This window comes from Python bivittatus, unplaced genomic scaffold (assembly GCF_059951505.1).
Source record: "Python bivittatus isolate LINGU-HERP-01145 unplaced genomic scaffold, Pbiv_v1 ctg000420_np1212, whole genome shotgun sequence".
Classification (NCBI taxonomy): Eukaryota; Metazoa; Chordata; class Lepidosauria; order Squamata; family Pythonidae; genus Python; species Python bivittatus.
Genome location: NW_028277061.1, coordinates 56,609 through 77,016, shown reverse-complemented (window position 1 = coordinate 77,016; position 20,408 = coordinate 56,609). Strand labels below are relative to the sequence as shown.

The 20,408-nt window shown below is 39.7% G+C and overlaps 2 protein-coding genes across 2 annotated transcripts; both read left to right on the top strand.

Annotated features, from left to right (window-relative positions):
* Nucleotides 1-4,714: 4,714 nt before the first annotated feature.
* LOC148215855 (vomeronasal type-2 receptor 26-like) lies at nucleotides 4,715-6,837 on the top strand. The gene is made up of 3 exons (XM_088141960.1): nucleotides 4,715-4,911; nucleotides 6,004-6,295; nucleotides 6,772-6,837. The coding sequence occupies exons 1-3, from the start codon at nucleotides 4,715-4,717 to the stop codon at nucleotides 6,835-6,837; spliced, it is 555 nt and encodes a 184-aa protein (XP_087998086.1).
* A 418-nt stretch (nucleotides 6,838-7,255) lies between these two features.
* Nucleotides 7,256-12,291, top strand: LOC148215854 (vomeronasal type-2 receptor 26-like). Its single transcript, XM_088141976.1, has 4 exons — nucleotides 7,256-8,059; nucleotides 8,820-9,047; nucleotides 9,321-9,447; nucleotides 11,393-12,291. Exons 1-4 carry the CDS (start codon nucleotides 7,259-7,261, stop codon nucleotides 12,289-12,291), a joined length of 2,055 nt encoding a protein of 684 aa, XP_087998102.1. The 5' UTR covers nucleotides 7,256-7,258.
* Nucleotides 12,292-20,408: the final 8,117 nt, after the last annotated feature.

The following is a 20,408-nucleotide window of genomic DNA, read 5'->3' as shown; positions in this document are numbered from 1 at the left end:
GACAACACTGGAAAGAAAACAATTTAAATATTTTGTGCTACAATAGGTGAAATTGTTCTTTCTGACAGCCCAGAATTTTGTTCAGTTTATATTGTTTGAAGGGAGATTTGCTGTTTTTGTTGTTGTCATAGCTATTTCTGATTTCATTATATACTTCTTTCCATTCTTTCTAAATGCCAGGGATAAGATGGTTTACAATGAAATCTTGCTTTGTTTTAGAGGAATCTGATCAGTCTGTCACCATTTTCTTGATGCTCTAAGACCCTTTCTTAAAGTTCAGAATGGACTACTTATGTTTTGAAGGGAGCCACAGAAATGGTGGCTGGAGTGAGAAACTGAGAGTTTTCTCATTCCTACTTCTCCAAATTTCCTGTTCTGAAGTTTCTGACTTCTTCTCTTATACAGCTGTACTACAAATCCACAGAAATGGAATGGAATTATGAATAAAACAAAGTGAATATTTTCAATCATTACACCTAAAATATGTGATTCATTCATATCAACTAGACATGATACAATCCTAGAAGAAACCAAATTTTGCCCACATTTTTGCAGCTCACTTTCTTGCTTGCAATACAGTATTTCTTAATTTTCTTCCATCCTTACAAAAGGAAGAGAAAAGAAATTCCATGGAGTGACTTTCTGAACATATGCACAGATTTCCTCTGCAAACAGGGAGTTACTTTGATAAAAGAAATGATATTCTAACTACTTTCAAGGACATTGGAAGGAATTTGAGTTCAATTCCAGATTGCTAGGTTTTCCTGAAAACTATTTTCCTCTTTTAATAAAATTAAACTAATACAAGAATATATTCAAATAGGAATGAAAAACAGGGGAATATGAGTATAATTTAAATCAATCCATGAATCAGTATTGCCCAGTGCCTAATTTCAAACCAATACATTTTTATCTATACTTGAATAGAACAAGTAAGACAGTCACCTTCTTAGAAGCCATCCATCTTCTACAACCCATGCAAGATAACTCAGGGTATCTTTAATTATGATTTATGGAGTCAACCATTATTGCTTACCCAGTAAGCAAGACCCCAAACCTTTATTTTCCTTTCAATATCCTGCACTCATTTAAACAGTTAATTGCAAACCGTTTCAGTGATTGTGCTGAGTTTGCTAATTTTAAGAAATCCAACTTCATACTCTCTAAGAGAAAACTTCTCATTATGGATCAATACAGTCCCATCTTATTTTATTTTATTTATTTTATTTTATTTTATTTTGCAATTCGCTTACATTTAAGAGATGCAAAGGGAAAAGTGAAATTTCCTTACTCTGGAACCTCAGAAATTTCCTGATAAGGTTGCTCATTGAATAAAACTTTATTAAAAGGGTAAAAGACCATAGAGGCCATCCCACCAATGAGAAGGTCACCTGCTTGGTACCAGTCATGTGGAATCGGAAGAGGATCACCTCCACGGTATGGCAGAGAATTTGCTTTCAGCACTGGAAGCAGCAGTAGGAACAGCATCACTTCTCTCCCACCTTGAACTTTTGTTTACCCATCTAGTTTTAAATAGAATATACTGGATGGTTTACTCAAAGTGTTTGAACTTTGTGGAGCTGAACCAATTATAATCCTTTAAGTAATTGGAGAGGAAAGATAATTCGTCCTTTGACTAAATGAAGGAGGAGATAATTAGTTATTTATTATTTTTAATTTTATGTAACTCCCATTGTAGAAAGAAGCAAGCATACTGGTTGATTGTGCAAGACTCACAATCAGTGACATAAGGTAGAAATTGCGTATTCAATCCCCCATAGAGTCAGAACTTTAGGAAACTGTTCTTCTAAAATAATTGAGTGTTCAACATTATTACAGTATGGGGAGCAATTCCAAAGGCTTTTCTGACTATCCAGTTGGGAGAGAGGCATTCAGGGTTCTCCCAAGCTTGACTGCAACCTTTCTCTGACTCCAGGGCGAGTCATCCTGGGCATTTCATTCTGTACCAGGTTCTGCCTCTGCAGTTCAATGATTGCTTAACTGACTGTTCCATGTCTTTGCCCAAACTTCCATCAATCCTTTCTTTTTATCATTTGACTGAGCCACCTCTGTCCTGCCTTCCTTAGATATCCTCAGCTGCTCTAGACCTGCTCTGTCAATCCCTGAAAAGCAGTTTTCCCATCCTATCCAGTCCGAACATTTTAATCAGGATGACTTAATTGTTCTGACAGGGTGATGAATGATGGTTTGATTTTGGAGGGTCCCGTGAGTTGGAGGGAGATGTCTTCTGTCTTCCCACCTAAAAATGCTTCTAACATCAAATAGGGTTTTTGTTTCGTTTTGTTTTTGATTTTTAGTGACTGCCTCATTTAGCGATCATTTGCAGTTACAGTGGTGTTGAAAAGGTAACTTTATGACCAATCCTCACATTTACAATCTTTGCAGATCTGTAAAGCAAAGGAAAGCTGAAGTAAGATCATAAACGCTGTCACGGTTTCACTCAGTTACCACTTTGCTTAACAACCAAGTTGCCAAGCCCAACTGTGGTCTCTAAATGAGGACATACTGTAATAGTTCCAGGCCATAGCCATTGCTTTATACTTTTTTTTTTTTTAAGGGCTTGTTTCAGAGTTCTTTCTATGAATACAGATAGTAACTGCAATTGGTTCTGGTGAAATGGGTCGCTAAGTGACATGGTCACTAAGCGAACCATGAGAGACAGAGACATTGCAAAGATCACTGGTTGCTGACCTCTCATTCAGATAAAGTCCTTTCATACAGTGTCCTGTGCCTGACCCATTTTTCCCCCTTCCTCCTCCCCTTTTGCAGGACAGAGAGATTGCTTGAACAAATTAACTCTTTCAGAGCTGTTTTTCTCCACAGCACAGCACTTCCCTAAAAACTGCTAACTGAAAGTACACAAGCTCAGCTCTGTGGCCTTAATTAGTTGACTGGGCAGGCTGGCAGCTTCTGTCTGAAACTGACCAGACCTTAATCAGTTTCGCACTGAAGGCTTCTTTTCCCTTAATGTGGATATTGGTTGCGAAGTTATTTGTTCATCACCAGCACAATTGCAAATGGCCACTATCAGAGGGAGTTGCTAAACAAGGACTACCCATATTCCATTCTGAAAAGGGTCTCGATAATCTGCTTCAACTAGGCACATTTGTAACTGATGCTCTTCCCAGCATCATGATTTTCTTGACCACAGGTGGAAGTTCCTCGATATGGTTGGAATGTGAGGCACCTTCTACAGGAACACACACATCACCACATCTTCTAAGGTGGCTGTTACTACCTCCACTCCCCAAACTATCATGGAACACTTTTCAGATCCAACAAAACGCACAGAGCTGCCTGAAGACCTAGTGAAGACCTGGATCCAGCCACCGGTGCTAGATATGCTGCTGCAAAGAATCCTGTTCACTTCACAGACTTCACAAGTTGAAATGAATCCCTGAAGACTTTGCAAGATCTTGTCCAGGGACCTCATTTGCTCTGTTCAAGTGCTATCTATGCCAGAGTAAATGTGTCTAAAAATTTATATCAGAGGTACCACAGGAGCCTGCCAGAAGGTCCTCCTGTCCTTTCTGCCCCAACACTTTGTGCATCATTCTGAAAAGAACCACTAGATGATATTCTGCAGCCACAGTCAAGAAGCAGAAAGACTCTGCTGCTCTAATGACAGCTGCAAGGGCCTAAATATGGCACCTTACAAAATTGTCTCGCAACACAGAATAGAACACACATACTGGGCTCTTATAACCTTCTGGCTACAATGCTTAAGGGGAAGGGGGGCGGAAACTAGATCTTCAAGGCTTTCTGGAAGGCTAACAAGTTCAGGGCCATCTCAGCCTCAGAGGTGAAGCTGTTCCTTAGGTGCAGTGGCTAAAGAGGATGGCCTTGAAAAACAGAGGAAAGATTTGCTTCCAAGGCAATGATCAGATAAATGAAACCTGACCTGAGGACAAGAAAGCAGTCTGCAAAAACAACTCAGACAGACCCCCTCCCTAATTCTCATGAAGATAAAAGAGGGAGAAAAAGTAGCCCATTCAGACTTGGAAGACTGATGTCAGCCCTATCAGGAAGACCAGACTAAGAAGCAGTTATTGTGCAGACCAAAAGCCACTCGAATTAGAGAAAACTGAGATTTCTTTAATCAAGAGGGACATTTCCCCAATTCTCCCTTGTAGAACATGTGCATAATTGTTTTCTTTGAAACATACAACATACAAGGAATGCCTAAACCTTTGCATTAGACTCTATTACACTACCAACAGATACACTGGGTAAAATCAACCAGCTTCTCCTACCATGGGAACCGATAAAACTGAGAAAACCAAATAAGCAATTATCCTGTCTACAATTTTTCAAATGACTATAATTTGTACAGTTGTCTAAGGATAAACCTTTGCAAACAAGAGAAAGCAGCAAACTATTTAGGCTAAAATTGATTCTAAATCTCCCTCTTTTGATGGAGAATTGGGAGGAGGTGGCAAGAGGTATATGAGACCCAACAAGTTGGACTCCCCAAATTGTGCTACCTCCCCACTCCCCAGGCTGCAGCTGCCTTTTCCATCTTAGCAAGCAATTGTAAAGGTGTATTCTTGCTCTTATAGCTACTTATCATGGCACGCATTTACTTCTCCCTTGATTCTACATGTACCACAAATCAGTTACTCTGTTTCAATCTGGCAGTTGGTCTGGATGGCTAAAGAGAAGCCCAGTTTCAGGGAAGTATTTTGCTGTGAAGATGTTCTTTCTTCTGATGTTCCCCGTGCTGAAAGTAAATTCTGTGACATGTTCTGAATATGATCCCCCTCCTATTCCACATGATTGGTACCAGCCAGGTGATCTGCTTATTGGTGGGATGGCCTCACAGATCTTTTATCACTTTACTGAAGTTCAGTTCAAGGAGAAACCTAATCAGGAAGATTTTATGGTTCCAGAGTAAGACGTTTCTCTTTTCCCTCACCACATTCACTAAGAAAGATTGGGGTAAAAAAAAAAGAAGTAGAATCTTAAGTAGTTCACAAATAATTATTTATATAAATGACTTTGCATGAAGAACAAGAAAAATAACAGATAGGATTTTTCTCACTGTGTCTTGAGAATGTGTCTAATAGTGATGTATTCATTAAAGTAAAGAAGTGCGTACCATGGTTTAGTAAAATTGGTATTTATGTATATCTCCATGTATAGAAAGAAGAGGGTTTCTCATTCTCCTCCAGAAGAGTTAAAACTGATTTGATTTTAACCTATGCATTCACCAATATTGCTAATGGAGATGATTCCGAAGATTTCTTCAGTGTTCATTTTCATTCATTTAAAATAACGTAAATAGGACTCTAGTAACTTGGAATACAAATCAACTGCTTATAAATATTAATGAATTAATACCAAAAAATTAACCGTCTCATCAGCATAATTGCTTGCAACTTATGGTCTACAGATAAAATGTGTCATCATCCTCATAAACTCGCAGCATGACACGTTCTTATTCTCCCTCTTGAATATATGAAAATTGAGGGAAAATGTACAGTAAGGAGGAAAGTGAAGGGGAACAATCATGACATGAAACCATTCCCTTAGAATTCTTTCTGTTCAAATGTATTAATCTTTATTTGTCTTCTTCAACTACATCTTGCAAGGAAAAAACCATTGAAACGACATATTTCAGGTTCCAAAATCAGTTAATTTTCACCCCTGTGGAAGCCCTAAATTTATTCCTTTCTGTTTTGAATTCTGATATGGCTGTAAAGAATGGACAGCATAATTAATGGCTTAGCTTGCTTAGAAGTAGCAATATTCCAGACTGGAGATTCAGATATGTAATAACTAAGAAGCTAAGGATCAGTCAAAGTGTCCACTCATTTCTTTATCTTTCCGTACAAAATAGCCTGTCCTGTTCCAAATGTACAAAGAAAAAGTCAGCAGTAAGATTACCTTCTCTTAAAGAAACTTTTAAAATCCATTTTAGATTTTAGAGACAAAACAATTTCACCCAACTTGAATAAACTTGTTCAATATTTTTATTTTCAGTGTTGTAACAAAATTCTACCAGCACAGCCTTGCCTTGGCATTTGCTGTGAAGGAGATCAATGAGAATTCCCACCTCTTGCCCAATGTCACGCTTGGGTTCCACATCTATGACAGTTACTATGATGAAAGGATGACTTATCAGACCACCCTGGACCTGCTCTTCAAATCCAAGACATTTGTCCCCAACTACAAATGTAACGTCAAGAAAAACCTCATAGGTATCATTGGAGGACTTGGTTCTGATACTTCAGCATATATGGCAGACATTGTTGGCTTATACAAGATTCCACAGGTAGGAAGTGAGGAGAAAGTGGAAATAAAATTGGAAATTTTCTTTAGTCATTCTTTTTGGATTTCTATGGTCAAATGTTTGAAGTACATGACAGAAGGAAGGGGGAAGGGGGAGAGAAACAGCACAATTTCAATTTTACTTTATTAAGCCAGCAAAGTCTCCATGGGTAGGTAGTAAGCAGATGTGGGAAGAAAATCTTAGCTGGGTGATCTTTTATAATTTGTATGCTTCAGTGAACAGAACATACAATAGTAACAGAACAAACATACAATAGCAAACCCTGACCAGAATACTGTATATAATGATGAGATTCGATACAATTCCTTTTGTGTGTTGGAAAATAATTCAGCTCTCTGACAAATATTCCAAAGAGTAGGTTTGAAATAGGCAAGCAGATTGACACAATCATTCTCTAAATACCTATATATATTCTTTTAGTTCACATATGGCTCATTTGACCCTCTGAAAAATCATAGCATAAAGACCTCCTTCTTTTACGCCATAGTGCCAAACGAATTTCCACAATATACTGGGATTATTAGATTGCTTCAATATTTTGGATGGACATGGATTGGGCTATTTGAAATTGATACTCATTTCTGGCAGACAATGGGGCCACTTCTTTCCCAGCATGGCATTGGTCCAGCTTGTACACAAATGATAGATAGATAGATAGATAGATAGATAGATAGATAGATAGATAGATAGATAGATAGATAGAATTGATAAATCCATAACTGGAGCCATAATGATGTGATTTGGGGGAAAAAATTCTGGTGTCTTCAATTATATTTCAAGCATGTGGAAGTTGGTTTAAAATAGATATCTTAAAAGAACAGACAGAATGACATAATCACATTTTTCATACCATTTGGGTAATATATGTACATTTCCTTTTAGCTCACATATGGTTCATATGCCCCTCTGAACATTCAGAGGACTAAGAACTCGCCCATTTATTACATGGTCCCTAATGAATCTCCACAATACATGGGGATTGTTCGACTTCTTGAACATTTTGGGTGGACGTGGGTTGGACTACTTGTTGTTGACAGTAATGGAGGAGAGCATTTCTTGCAGACAATGGAGCCACTGCTTTCTCAACATGGAATCTGTTCAGCTTGTACACAAATGATGCCACAGAAAACGCACTGGGATAAGTTAAGTGATATGGTTGAATTAGCATCCAATATTTATATCACTTTATCAGATAACAAAACTAGTACATTTATCATCTATGGAGAATCTTTGACACTTTCATGGCTGAATACTATTATATTTATGCTTGATCCTACTAGTGAAAGAAGTATATTCTTTGGAAGAGTGTGGATCATCACTGCCCAGATTGATTTCTTATTGACGGGAACACAAAGGCAGTTTGATCTTGAGGTATTTCAGGGTGCCATTTCCTTTACAATTCATCCTGGAGAACATTTTGGGTTCAAGGATTTTGTTCAGGTCATACATCCCTCTTGGACCCAAGGAGATAAATTTCTGAAGGACATCTGGGCACAAGCATTTGACTGTATCTTTCCAGATCCCCTGGACACTATGTTGGACAATGACACGTGTACTGGGAGAGAGAAGGTGGAGAATCTTCCTGGACCTCTTTTTGAGATGCAGATGACTGGACACAGCTATAGTGTCTATAATGCTGTCTATGCTTTGGCACATGCTTTGCATGCTATCTCCTTACTCAGATCCAGCACAAGACATTTTGGGGAGTCTAAAAGGTCTTTATGTCATGATGTGCAAGCCTGGCAGGTAATTGCCATGGAAAAAAAAAAATTCAAACCTTGTGAGAAATAGTTTATCATATTGGTTTTACATCTTGTTCTTTGATTTTTTTTTTCTTTTCTGGTTTCATATTCTCTGTTTGTTATGAGGATCAGGGAAGGATAGATTCACTGTACAGGCAGCTACAAATGTCTTCTCAAAGGTTTCATGACTACAGCTATATCAGATATAGAGTATTATTCACATTGTATCATGATAGACCTCTAATACAATCTCAACCATACATTCCAGTTTTAACGTTTGGTCACTCCTTAGAATGTTAGATGCTCCATTTCTACATTAACAAACAAGCTGTTCTACAGCCCTACAATCTACTACCACTTTTTATTCAGACAGTTCCTTAAAACTGAGGAATTGTAATAATCTGGAGGGAAGATAGAAAGCTAGGAAAATTCAAGTTGAATTGCAGATGTGGGATTGCGTAAGAGGAGAGGAGGGTGGTGCTTCAGTTCTGGGAACCATGTGGTTTCTCAGCAAGATCTGTAAATCAGCTGAGATGGTAGTGCAATCTTCCTGTCATCTAGAACGTTGAATGTTCTGTCAAAGGCTGTAGTTGACTTCTTTCTTTACATTAGTGTCCCATGGCAGAGCATAGACATTCCCAGGAGGCTAGTGATGGAGTCTCTCCTGATGTTCTCAGTGGGCTTTTGTCCAACCAAAATAAATAAATGTGATCCTTTTCCTTTTCTTTTTCGATCTCCTTTGATTTCTTTTTCCAACCCTGTAGCTCCACCCATTCCTTCAAGGTATTTCATTCAACAACTCAGCAGGAGAAAAAGTGTCCTTGAATGATAACGGGGAACTGGAAGGAGGATTTGACATCATCAACTTGGTCACCTTTCCCAATGTCTCCTTCCAGAGGGTGAAAGTTGGAAGGATTGATGTAGGATCTCCAAAAGGGAAAGAATTAACCATTCATGGGGATAGAATCACATGGCACAAAAAGTTTAATCAGGTTTGGATTTTGCAACAGTCTGGTTCTGGAAATTTCCTTTCTTGTTATCGTAAAACCCATGAAGATTAATTTACCAAACTATAAACACAATAGTAAATTCCAAAAAAAAAAGGTTAATAATTATCACAGCTCCTGGCATTATTAGTGGGGAACACAGGGGGATTTTTATTATTTATTTTAATGTTGTTGTTTTTTCTGTGTAGCAACTGGAAGGTTTCTTTTAAAAAAGAACGAAATTGCTGGCTTTATAACTTTGTTCTTATTTATGGATAGGTCCTTCCCATTTCTCTGTGTAATGATCTCTGTCAGCCTGGTTATGAGAAAAGAGCGAAAGAAGGGCAAAACTTCTGCTGCTATGATTGTGTCCCATGCCCAGAAGGCCAGATCTCCAATAAGACAGGTAGGTTGAAATATCCTCAAGTTTTCAAAGTGGGCAGACACATTTTAAAAACAGTAAGTTTGGAACGTAATGCATAGAATGATCCAGTTGCTAGCTATTAAGCATCTGCACTCATTCTTCCTTTTCTTTTCCTGAACCTGAATGGCAAAACAAGAATGCTGTCTGAAAAAAATATGTGTTTCTCCCCATCTTTCCCAAAAGAAGGCCAGTTGTCCTTTGAAAGTAATTCTAATCTTGCAAGATTAAAAAAAAGCTAAGTACACCCTATGATTCAGTAGCTTGTAGAACCACCTTTAGCAGCAATAACTTGAAGTAATTGTTTTCTGTATGACTTTATCAGTCTCTCACATCGCTGTGGAGGAATTTGGGCCCACTCTTCTTTACAACACTGCTTCAGTTCATTGAGGTTTGTGGGCATTTGTTTATGCACAGCTCTCTTGAGGTCCCGCCACAGCATTTCAATCGGGTTGAGGTCTGGACTTTGACTGGGCCATTGCCACACCTTGATTCTTTTATTTTTCAGCCATTCTGTTGTAGATTTGCTGCTGTGCTTGGGATCATTGTCTGTTGCATGACCCAATGTCAGCCAAGCTTTAGCTGCTGGACAGATGGCCTCACATTTGACTCTAGAATACTTTGGTATGCAGGGGAGTTCACGGTCAACTCAATGACCACAAGGTGCCCAGGTCCTGTGTTTGAAAAACAAGCCCAAATCATCACCCTTCCACCACCGTTCTTGACAGTTGGTGTGAGATGTTTGTGCCAATATGCTGTGTTTGGTTGTCACCTAATGTGGTGCTGTGCATGATGGCCAAACATCTCCACTTTGGTCTCCTCAGTCTAAAGAACAGTGTTCCAGAAGTCTTGTGATTTGTTCAGATGCAATTTTGCAAACTTAACCCATGCTGCCATGTTCTTATTTGAGAGAAGAGGCTTTCTCCTGGCAACCCTTCCAAACAAACCATATTTGTTCAGTCTTTTTCTAATTGTACTGTCATGAACTTAACATTTCACATGCTAACTGAGGCCTGTAGAGTCAGAGATGTAACTCTTGGATGTTTTTCAATTTCTCTGAGCATTGCATGGTCTGACCTTTCGATGAATTTGCTGGGTCGTCCACTCCTGGGAAGATTGGCAACTGTCTTGAATGTTTTCCACTTGTGAATCATCTTCCTTACTGCTGAATGATGGACTTTAAATTGTTTGGAAATGGCCTTATAGCCCTTTCCAGATTGATGGGCAGCAACAATTACTTCTCTAAGATCATTGCTGATGTCTTTACTTTTTGGCATTGTGTTAACACACACCTCAATGCTCAGGACCAGCAAACGCCTAAAACTTCAGCTTTTATAGAGGTAGTCACACTTGCTGATGATCAATTGATCAAGGGCATTTGATTAGCAGCACTTGGCTGCTACTTAGCCTCTTCATACCTTTGGAAGCAGTAAGGGTGTACCTAATTTTTCACACATGGCTTCTCCATTTTGGCATTCTTTTTGTAAAATAAATGATGACATGGTGTAATATGTCATCTGTGTTTGTATTTACTTTCTGTTGAGAACTGCTAAGGACCCGATGATTTTTATTATGCCCTGATGCATAAAACCATAGAACTCAAAGAGGGTGTACTTTCTTTTTCACACAACTGTATTTAAAAGTTAAATATGAAGTATTTCTGAAGGCGTCTACCTGCTTCTTTATCAGGAGCATTTGAATGTATTGAATCATTCATTGAAGGAAGAATAGACTAGGGAGGATAGATACTTCTATTTGAACTGAAATGGGGCATGAAAAGATTAAAAAGAAAGAAAAACGTTATGGCCATGGGCCTATGGTGAACCCAGCACAGGATGCTGAGATCAATATGAATGATAAAGTAGGGAGTCTTCACTCTCTTACTCATGAATGAAAATTAAAATGCAACTTCCTTCATTTTGCTTTTCAGATGAGAGTGACTGTTTCCAATGCCCAGATGATCAGTATCCAAACCAAGAAAAGAATGGATGCTTCCCCAAAACAATTACCTTTTTGTCTTATGGAGAGCCTATAGGAATCAGCTTGGCCTCGGTTGCTTTTTCTTTCTCCCTCATCACAATCTGGGTACTTGGGATTTTCATTAAGCACAGAGACACCCCCATAGTCAAAGCCAACAATCGGGACCTCACCTACACTCTCCTTGTCTCCCTCTTGCTCTGCTTCCTGTCTGCTTTCTTATTCCTCAGCCAACCTGGGAAAATGATTTGCCTCCTTCGACAACCCACTTTTGGCATCATCTTCTCTGTGGCTGTTTCTTGTGTCTTGGCCAAAACCATCACGGTGGTGGTAGCTTTCATGGCCACCATGCCAGGGTCCAACATGAGAAGGTGGCTGGGGAAAAGACTGGCCCTTTCCATTGTCCTTTTGGGTTCTCTGTCTCAAACAGCCATTTGTACTGCTTGGTTGTCAACCTTTCCCCCATTCCCTGACTTAGACATGCACGCCATACCTGAGGAAGCTATTGTGTATTGCAGTGAAGGATCAGTGTCCATGTTCTACTGTGTCCTTGGCTATCTGGGTCTGCTGTCCTTTGCCAGCTTCATTGTGGCTTTCCGAGCCCGCAAACTGCCCGACAGCTTTAATGAAGCCAAGTTCATCACCTTCAGCATGTTGGCCTTCTGCAGCGTGTGGGTTTCCTTTGTTCCCACCTACTTGAGCACCAAGGGAAAAGCCATGGTGGCTGTGGAGGTCTTCTCTATCTTGGCATCCACTACTGGATTACTGGGCTGCATCTTTTTCTCTAAATGCTACATTATTGTGTTGAGGCCTGAATTAAATAACAGGGAGCAACTCATAAGGAAAAAATAATAATTAACCACTCTACACTTTATCTGATTTTATTCTACATGGGTGTTAAAATTTCCATCATGAAGTTACAATAACTCCATGATTTGAAAAGCCATACTTCTCTTCTTCTTTTTTTTTTTCTCATTAGCTGTCTCTCTCATAATGCCTGTAATGAATCTTTGACATGTAGTTTATATGAGGCAGTCAGACAATAGTTAGAGTAGGAATATTGGGATTGCACTCAATTACATTATGAGCTGAAATCAGGATTGAAAAGATCGTGGAAGCTCTTGCGTGGAATCACTGGTGAAATTAATTTAAGCTCTCCCGAAATCAAATCAATTCTCTGCTCTGCTCTTGTCTGGAAGTGAGATCCTAACTGGTCTTGCAGCTGTCAAGTGCTGCTATGCCACTCTGGGTGTATCCAATTTAGTTGTGATGAAAGGCAATAAGGTTGTGATGTCACAGCATTCAGTACATCTGTATGTGGGGATGAGGAACTGGATTTGATTCAGCGTTTTATTAATAACTGGAATCCAACTGTAATTCTTATTGTCCATCCTGCTTGGTCCTTTTAGATCTCTCAGTGGCATTTGATTCCTTCATCCGTGGTTCTGTTCGATCATCTCCTAAATTTGGGAATGGAGGGGACATATTTTTGTGGTTCTACTCCTTCCTGAATGGCCAATTCCAATCAATACCTATAGGGAAGGGCACTTAAGGCCTTGACCCCTATTATAAATGGAATCATAGGGCTTGGCTTTTATTTGTTCATTTACTTAGAAAATTCGCATGGCTGCCCATCTAACATATGAACCATGGACAGCTATCAGCAGCAAAAATTAAGTTGAAACAACCATAAGACCAAGTCACTATAAAACAAGCTCAGTCACAGAAACCATACCTATATTTGGCTCATCCACCATCCAAGTCCAATGTCTGGGGATAAAGTCCCCAAGAGTCGGGACCTTCCAGATCTCAGGGGACAGGCTGTACTCAGGGGACAGGCACTGTGGTAGCTCTTTCTCCTCACTATGCCATTTTTACATGAACCCACAAGAGGAGGCCATCAATAAGTTTAGGATGAAGTTACACCTTATGCCAAGTTTGGTTTTCCATTCAAGACTTAGCTGTAGATGCTCTGGAGGTCCTTATTCTGTGTTTGGAGGCCATAAGGACTGGATGGGGCAAGTCATAGCCAGAAACATCTGCAGCTGGTCTGACACTTGCAGATCCTTTTGGAGCAGCACTGACTTTTGACTTGTTCAGGCTAATGTTAGATTATTTCAACAACTTCTACTTGGGGCTGCCTTTCAAGAATATCCCAGTATTGCTGCCTACCTATAATATAACAATATAACTCTTGCTTTGTAGGCACTGTATGGCTTGCCATCAGGTTCCTGGGTATCATTCAAAGTGCTTGTTCACCTACATGGCATGGGACCAAGGTCTTTGTAAAACCACTTCTCTCCCTGTTATGTAATGTATCTATGAGGAAGAGAGTGACGTGGGAGATCAAGGCTATCAGGAAGGAGGCGGTGCATTTATGTCTATAAGATGGATGTCAGGCCCAGCCCAAGAACAACAATGAAACAGTCCAGTCCAGTCCAGTTCTTTTATTAGCTTACACCTTATAGTTGTCAGGTTCAGCTGGCACGGCACTGCTAGGAAAACCGGCCAGCCACGCTGAGCCAATTCTACTGCCCGCTTGCAAGCCGGGAAAAAAGAGGAAGTGCGAGCCGCGGCTGATTGATGGGCCACCTGTGCCTGCTTAACAGGAAACTGCAGGGTGGAAGTTTTGTATCCACCCTGATAAGGCGCGTGCCCCAAGACAAAGAATGAAGCCACGAGCCGCGGAAAGGAGATCACCGTGTGATCAAGCAAACCCCGGTTTTGCGCGCAACTGACAGGACCCTGAGGAAACAAGCCCACGCCGGAGGGGCAGTTAATCAAGGGACAATGGGATACTGGCTGAACCTGCCATCTGGACCATTAAGGGGGATTATTGGGGCACTGACAAGCTGCATCATGTAACTTGACGATGGGGCGAAACGCGGGAAGGGGAGAGCTATAAATTGTAACACGAAATGTGCCAAACCAGTCCTGGCTTTGTTTGTAACTGTTGTGTTATGCTTGAGTAAACCTCTTTTGTGAACCTCACGTGTCACGGGAGTTTCTCTTGATGAACGGGGCATTCCTTACAATAGACAGAATCTTGCCAAACTAAATCTATACTACAGCAACTAGTGGATACAGTATACCCTGGGAGATTCTAGGAAGTGGTTATCCTGAACCTCTTTTGCTTCCCACACTCTCCCTGTGGAGTATGCTGCCTCTTGCCTCCTCTCCGCTCCTGGAATGCACCCCCTCCTTCCTGATAGCTTTGATCTCCCACACCACTCTCCTCCTCATAGAGACATTCCATCACACTCTCATTGTCTCTCCCCACCCTATCAGTTCTGGCAGAGAGGTCATGTTCCAGGTCTTTTCCATTAAATAGTGCCATCGTTTTGGACCCTGAAGACATGTATTCTCTGTGGCAGCATCTCTCTGATGCAGCACCATCCCTCCAGAGATCAGGATGGCCTTGACTTTCTTAGACTTTCCTAAGGCCTTGAAGATCTGGCTGTTCCCCCAGTCATTTGGGCTAGATGGTTATCCCTATCCCTATCCCTATCCCTATCCCTATCCCTATCCCTATCCCTATCCCTATCCCTATCCCTATCCCTATCCCTATCCCTATCCCTATCCCTATCCCTATCTCTATCTATCTGAACCTCTATCCCTACCTCTACCTCTACCTGTATCTGTATAACCCAGTATCCTTTGGACTAACTTCTCTGAACAGAATCTCCTCACTCTCTCTATCCAGTCCAGAAAGTAATGGCTTAGATGCAGTGGAGGGGGGCAAGGCATTTGTGGGGGCTACCCCTTTTGTGATTAAACAATTGCCCCTTAAGTCTGGACGTCAATGCTCGATCACACAATGCCTTAATTAAAGAATGATTGGCATTTTTTACTGCAGAAGATTTTTTAATGATTTATTGAATAATGTCAATCTCTTAACACTGTAGTGGTGCCACTCAGAGGTCAAAGTTAATTAAAGAGAGTATAATTATCCCCTAATTGTTTCAAGCATTTTTCCCCATGAGTATAATAAGCTAAGAGGAAGGATAGGGATCCATATCTCCTCTCGTCTCGTGTCAGAAATGCAGGAACTGGAAGGAAGATAGAAGGAATTAAAGTTTTTAATTTTTCTAAATTTAGATTAATATCTAAATTTAGAAAAATTAAAAACTTTAATAAAAATATAGATTTATGTAATTCTTGCCCAATGCTGGGCCATGTTGATGGCAAAGGTATTTCCGACCAACAAGTCATTTTGTGTGCATGTTGGTCCCAAAGGGCACTGCAAAATATGGATAATTGAATAGCGCCACATTCACAATAAATATCCTTGTCCTCAGGAAGAAACTCCCATGTTCCCATTTGATCTTTAGTTCTACCCAAACCAGTGCGCAGTCTATTTAAACATCTCCAAACTGTCCATTTCTCCTCCGAACCATGCAGGAATCCATATAATTCATGCATTTGGGGTTTGTGGCCAAGCAAAAGGTAGGCACCATCCCTTTGAAATTTTAAAATTTCAAATTTTAAATAAATTTAATAAAATTTCTACATTTTAAACCAAGTTTACTACAAAACAAAACAAAAACACCCTTTCTCAGGAGCTAAGCTATGATGTTCTGTCAGAAGCTTAACCCTTCTTTTTGAAAGAACAGGATAAATGGATCATTTTACTCATGAGACAACAAGATAATTTAAGAAAAGAAAATGGGTAACTTATTCATTCATTCATTCATTCATTCATTCATTCATTCACTCATTCATTTTATATAGCTGCCCATCTCAGACCAGTGACTTTAATCTTGGGAAAAGCATCAAAGTACAGTGGAGATCCTGTCTACTGCTAGATCAGGATGTATGATCTTGGAATCTAAGCAATTCCTGAATCAGAATGAATAGCCAAAAATGGCACAAAATGGTTAAGAACAAAAGAATCAGTAGTATATTCTGAAAGTAAGAAGTGAAAATTCATTCTTTTTAAACCATGAATGAAGATGTTGGGGTAATCGCAGAAGAAAAATACAAGGCACAACTATAAAGCTTTCAAAGAACACTGTTCCCATCCTTGTGGTTCATCATCCAAATACCTTTATTCTTCCCTTTCATCCACTATTACTGAATAAAGAGACTCAGCTGGTTCCCCTCTAATAAAATTAATGATGATTGCTGCTTGCTGAGATTTCCACTGAGAACAAACTGGGCAAAGGTCATCAGCCACTGTTGAAATGTGGCAACAACTTAAAAACAACCATGTTTCCGGGGGGGGGGGGACTATGTCATAGCTGGAGATACATCATGGCAGATATCCAAGCGTCCTTCAATGCGGCTAAGATGGAAACAGTAAGTGATGATTACTGTGATTGATGATTTTACATACAGTAAGTGATGATTTTCATTTTCTGTAATTGGTGGGACTGAATTTGCATCTCCAAATGGTGTATTTGAATCTTCTGTGAGGCAAACTGGTTGTCTATCTAGGTGCCTCTCTTAAAGGGGTGATGGAGATTGACTTATATTAGTGCTGCTTTCTCAGCCTTCTGTATAGGGCCCAGAGACCAAGTCAATTAGTGGAACAGCTCTCTCATGCCCTGTGGTTAAAGTTGACCTGAGATCATCTAACTTCTTCAATAAATCTTCCTGTTCACAGTCTGGCAAGGCTCCAAAGGTGTCAGATAATACTGCCTCCAGCGGTTCAGCTGCAATCTGTCTTCTCTCTGCCTAAAATTGCTTATCTAAATAAGCTTCTCCCAAGGACAGGATGATTTTCACATGACAACAGCCGCCGCCACTCCTTGATTCTCATTTAAAATGCTGGCAGTGTCTTGTTGTAGTGACTCAAAAAGTGGGGAGATCTGCGTCTCACAAAATACACGCCTTGGAAATATTAGGAAAGTGGCCCGCATAGGCTTCATTTTAAAAAGCATACTTGGAATTCCTGACTGCTTAAATGTCAGCAAAATTCACTTATAGCCTTCTTACTAGGAAGCCGCTCCGTCAGGTGTAAGTCAATTGCACAGTAATGACATTCAAGTAATTGACTTATGGAATGGGACCTTCCGCTGTTGAGGCTATTAAGGGAGATTTGTAGGTAAACCTGATCAGTTTGCAACTTATAGTTGCTTTGATTTCAACCCTACCATGTCTCAAAAGTTGAAAGGCAGGGTTTTTTTTTGAGGGGGGGAGTCTCTTTTCTCAGTAGATTCAGCTACAGAGACTTTATTTGGGGTTATAACAGTTTGATCATTTTTGGACTTAGAGCTTCCTGCTCCAGCCATCTGAGTTCATTTGTTGTAAGAGGATCGAGTAAATACATCAAGGGATTCTTTCAATTAACCCACTTTCACTTTTATTTCGGTTAAATAATCAAAAATTGATCAAAACAGTCTGTGCCATCCATAAGCTTTGCCTTGACACAAGTTCTGTAGTCTCATTTTTAGAAATCTCTTCCTCATAACTTTTTGTAGTAAATGCTGAGACCAAAGATGTTGTAGCTGCTTCAGAAAAGGAAATTAGAATCCAAATGTCTAAGAGGACCAGGGAATTTGGTTCCCCACTGTTGTAAATGGGGTGGTCTACTACACTTTCATCTTATAAGTCAGAATTCAACACCTCATACCTATTTGAAGTGTACCCATAAGAGCTCTGAAAGGAAAATACTGATTCCAGGAGAAAGAATGGTAGACTAAAATTACGGGTCTTCTGCTATTTGTGTGTCCTCATTTCATCTAAATTAGGATTAAGTTTATATGAAATGAAAATCAGATGTTCTTTTGAAACTAAATTTCTTTTCACCCTAGTAAAATAACTGAAATAGCAGAAGATGGAAAGGAATAGAATAATTAAAAAAAAAAAAAAGACCAGAAGTGATCATGAGATTACCAGAAATGAATGGATGAATGTTTTTACCTGATACATTCTCATTCCAATAGATGTGACACAATTGGAGGGAATGCAGCAGGAAAAAGAAAGCACAAAGACAGAACACACACACAGACATACACAAACTGGGAGAAAGGAAACAAGTTACTGGCATTTGCTCTATCTTTCAATGATGGATTGACCTCTGCAAGTGTACTTCAACCTGTAGTTTTCTTCTGGGGTTTTTGCAGAATTAACTTCTAGATAGACCAAGACTGGACTACCTATCTGCCAGTTTAGATAATCTATCAAAGTTAAAGAACCCCCCCCCCCATTGAAAAATGAGATGAAGAGCAAACTGAAATGCTGTTTGGAAATCAGGTGCCAACTGAAAATTATCTAGAATAATAAAATTAAATAATCAAATTACAGATCTGGAAATCTAACTCTGCCAAAAGTGAAACAGCTAATAAATTCCTGTTCTCTCTTGCTATTGACTTAATGTGTCAGATGATGGAAGAATGGTCACCTATCCCAGACTGGACCTCAGCAACAGGGAGGGTTTGTTTGGGTTAAAATTAGGTCTCTCTCACTCTCTCTCTCTCTCCCTCCCTCCCTCCCTCCCTCTCTCTCTCTCTCTCTTTCTCTCTCTCCCCCTCCAAGAGAGGGGGAGGAGAGAAGGAAAAGAGAGAAGGAAAAGAGAGAAGGAAAAAGTAAATAAAAACAACATTGTTCAGTCTATGTATACTACAGAAGGACTAATTACATCCTCCTGCAAATTATTACAATATCTTCTTTTATGCATGCAGGATTCTAATTTATAATCAACTGGTGACAATCAAGCACAAGGAAGGAGGTGTGCAAACTGTTTTTATTTTTCCTATAAGCCAAGTACAGAACATTTGTTATTAGATAGTTAATAAATGTCTGAAATAAATTCATAATAGATAAATAAGTCAACATGAAACTATGATTCTCAACATATTTCAAAAACCTTTTCCATATTTCAGACAACTGGAGCAGTAGACCTCTTTCTAACCCTTTTAAAGCACCATGAAGGATTGTGCAGAAGCCCCTATTCAGTTAAAACTCCCCAATTTTCCCTTCTCCAAAGCCTCATGTTACTTCTCTAGACAGGACTCCAAGTCACTTGCATTATGAAATGATAGAAATATTACTGGATTTAATTGAAGGTCATTCCAAAAAACAAGGAAATGTTTAGAAGAACATGCTGAATAACGATTTGACTGATATAATAAAATCTTTTAAGACTGCAGTTTTATTTCCCAAGGAGGTCTTCTTGGGCATTCAAATTATGGGATCTGGAGCAGAAGTGAAGCTATCAGGAGAAAACGTTCCTCTGTTTTGGAAACTGACAAGTTTTTCCATCTCTGTTCAGTACTATAAGTGTGACTAGATTTGATGCCCTGCTGATCCTGTGTGGTGCAGTGTGGTGAAGGAGTTGGGCTTTCAGAGTGGAGAGAATGGATGCCTGGATTCTAGACACTCTAACCACAAAAGCTCCCTAGAAGAATATGGACCAGCACAGTGTAATGGTGAAAGTGCTGCACCAGGAGCAATGTGACCCAGATTACTGGATCTACTCATGGGTAAGTCTACTCTTACCCATGAAATTCACTAAGTGACTTTGAGCTAGTCATTCTCTTAGCCCAACCTTCCTCACATATGGAAGAAATGGACAAAAAGAAGTTATGCATGTTTCATTCAGCTGGTAGAAGATACAGAACACAATAGAACAGTCCAGAATGAAAAATAGCTGTTTATGATCCTATGGAGGACCAGGAAATGACTCTGCCTTTCAGCTCTGAAATCATTTCTTCAGAGAAGGCTATATTCTTGTGCAGAGTGAAGCCCCGAGAGAAAAAAATCAGAATTCTGAAATTCATTTGAATGATTTTTCAGCCCCCATTTGAAGCTCTGGAAACCCTATACTTGTTCAATGTTCTTTAATTCAGAATCAGTCTAGATCATTATTTTCCAGACTTCTAGGGGTCTGCAGGGAGGGGGCAACTCATATTGGAAGAATGCAAAATGTGCCCCTAATGTACCCATGTGTGACTTTTGGATGCAAAATGAAAGAGAGGAAATTGGATGGTGACGCGCCAGAGTAGCCAGAAGAAAGGAAAAATGGA

Excerpts from the sequence above, each read along its gene's own strand:
- LOC148215854 (XM_088141976.1), top strand. The coding sequence starts at position 7,259 with ATGGTCCCTAATGAATCTCCACAATACATGGGGATTGTTCGACTTCTT. Across the intron at positions 8,060-8,819 it reads ATGATGTGCAAGCCTGGCAG|CTCCACCCATTCCTTCAAGG; the intron begins GTAATTGCCATG and ends CCAACCCTGTAG. Across the intron at positions 9,448-11,392 it reads CCAGATCTCCAATAAGACAG|ATGAGAGTGACTGTTTCCAA; the intron begins GTAGGTTGAAAT and ends TTTGCTTTTCAG.
- LOC148215855 (XM_088141960.1), top strand. The coding sequence starts at position 4,715 with ATGTTCTTTCTTCTGATGTTCCCCGTGCTGAAAGTAAATTCTGTGACA. Across the intron at positions 4,912-6,003 it reads GAAGATTTTATGGTTCCAGA|TGTTGTAACAAAATTCTACC; the intron begins GTAAGACGTTTC and ends TTTTATTTTCAG. Across the intron at positions 6,296-6,771 it reads GCTTATACAAGATTCCACAG|CATAAAGACCTCCTTCTTTT; the intron begins GTAGGAAGTGAG and ends GAAAAATCATAG.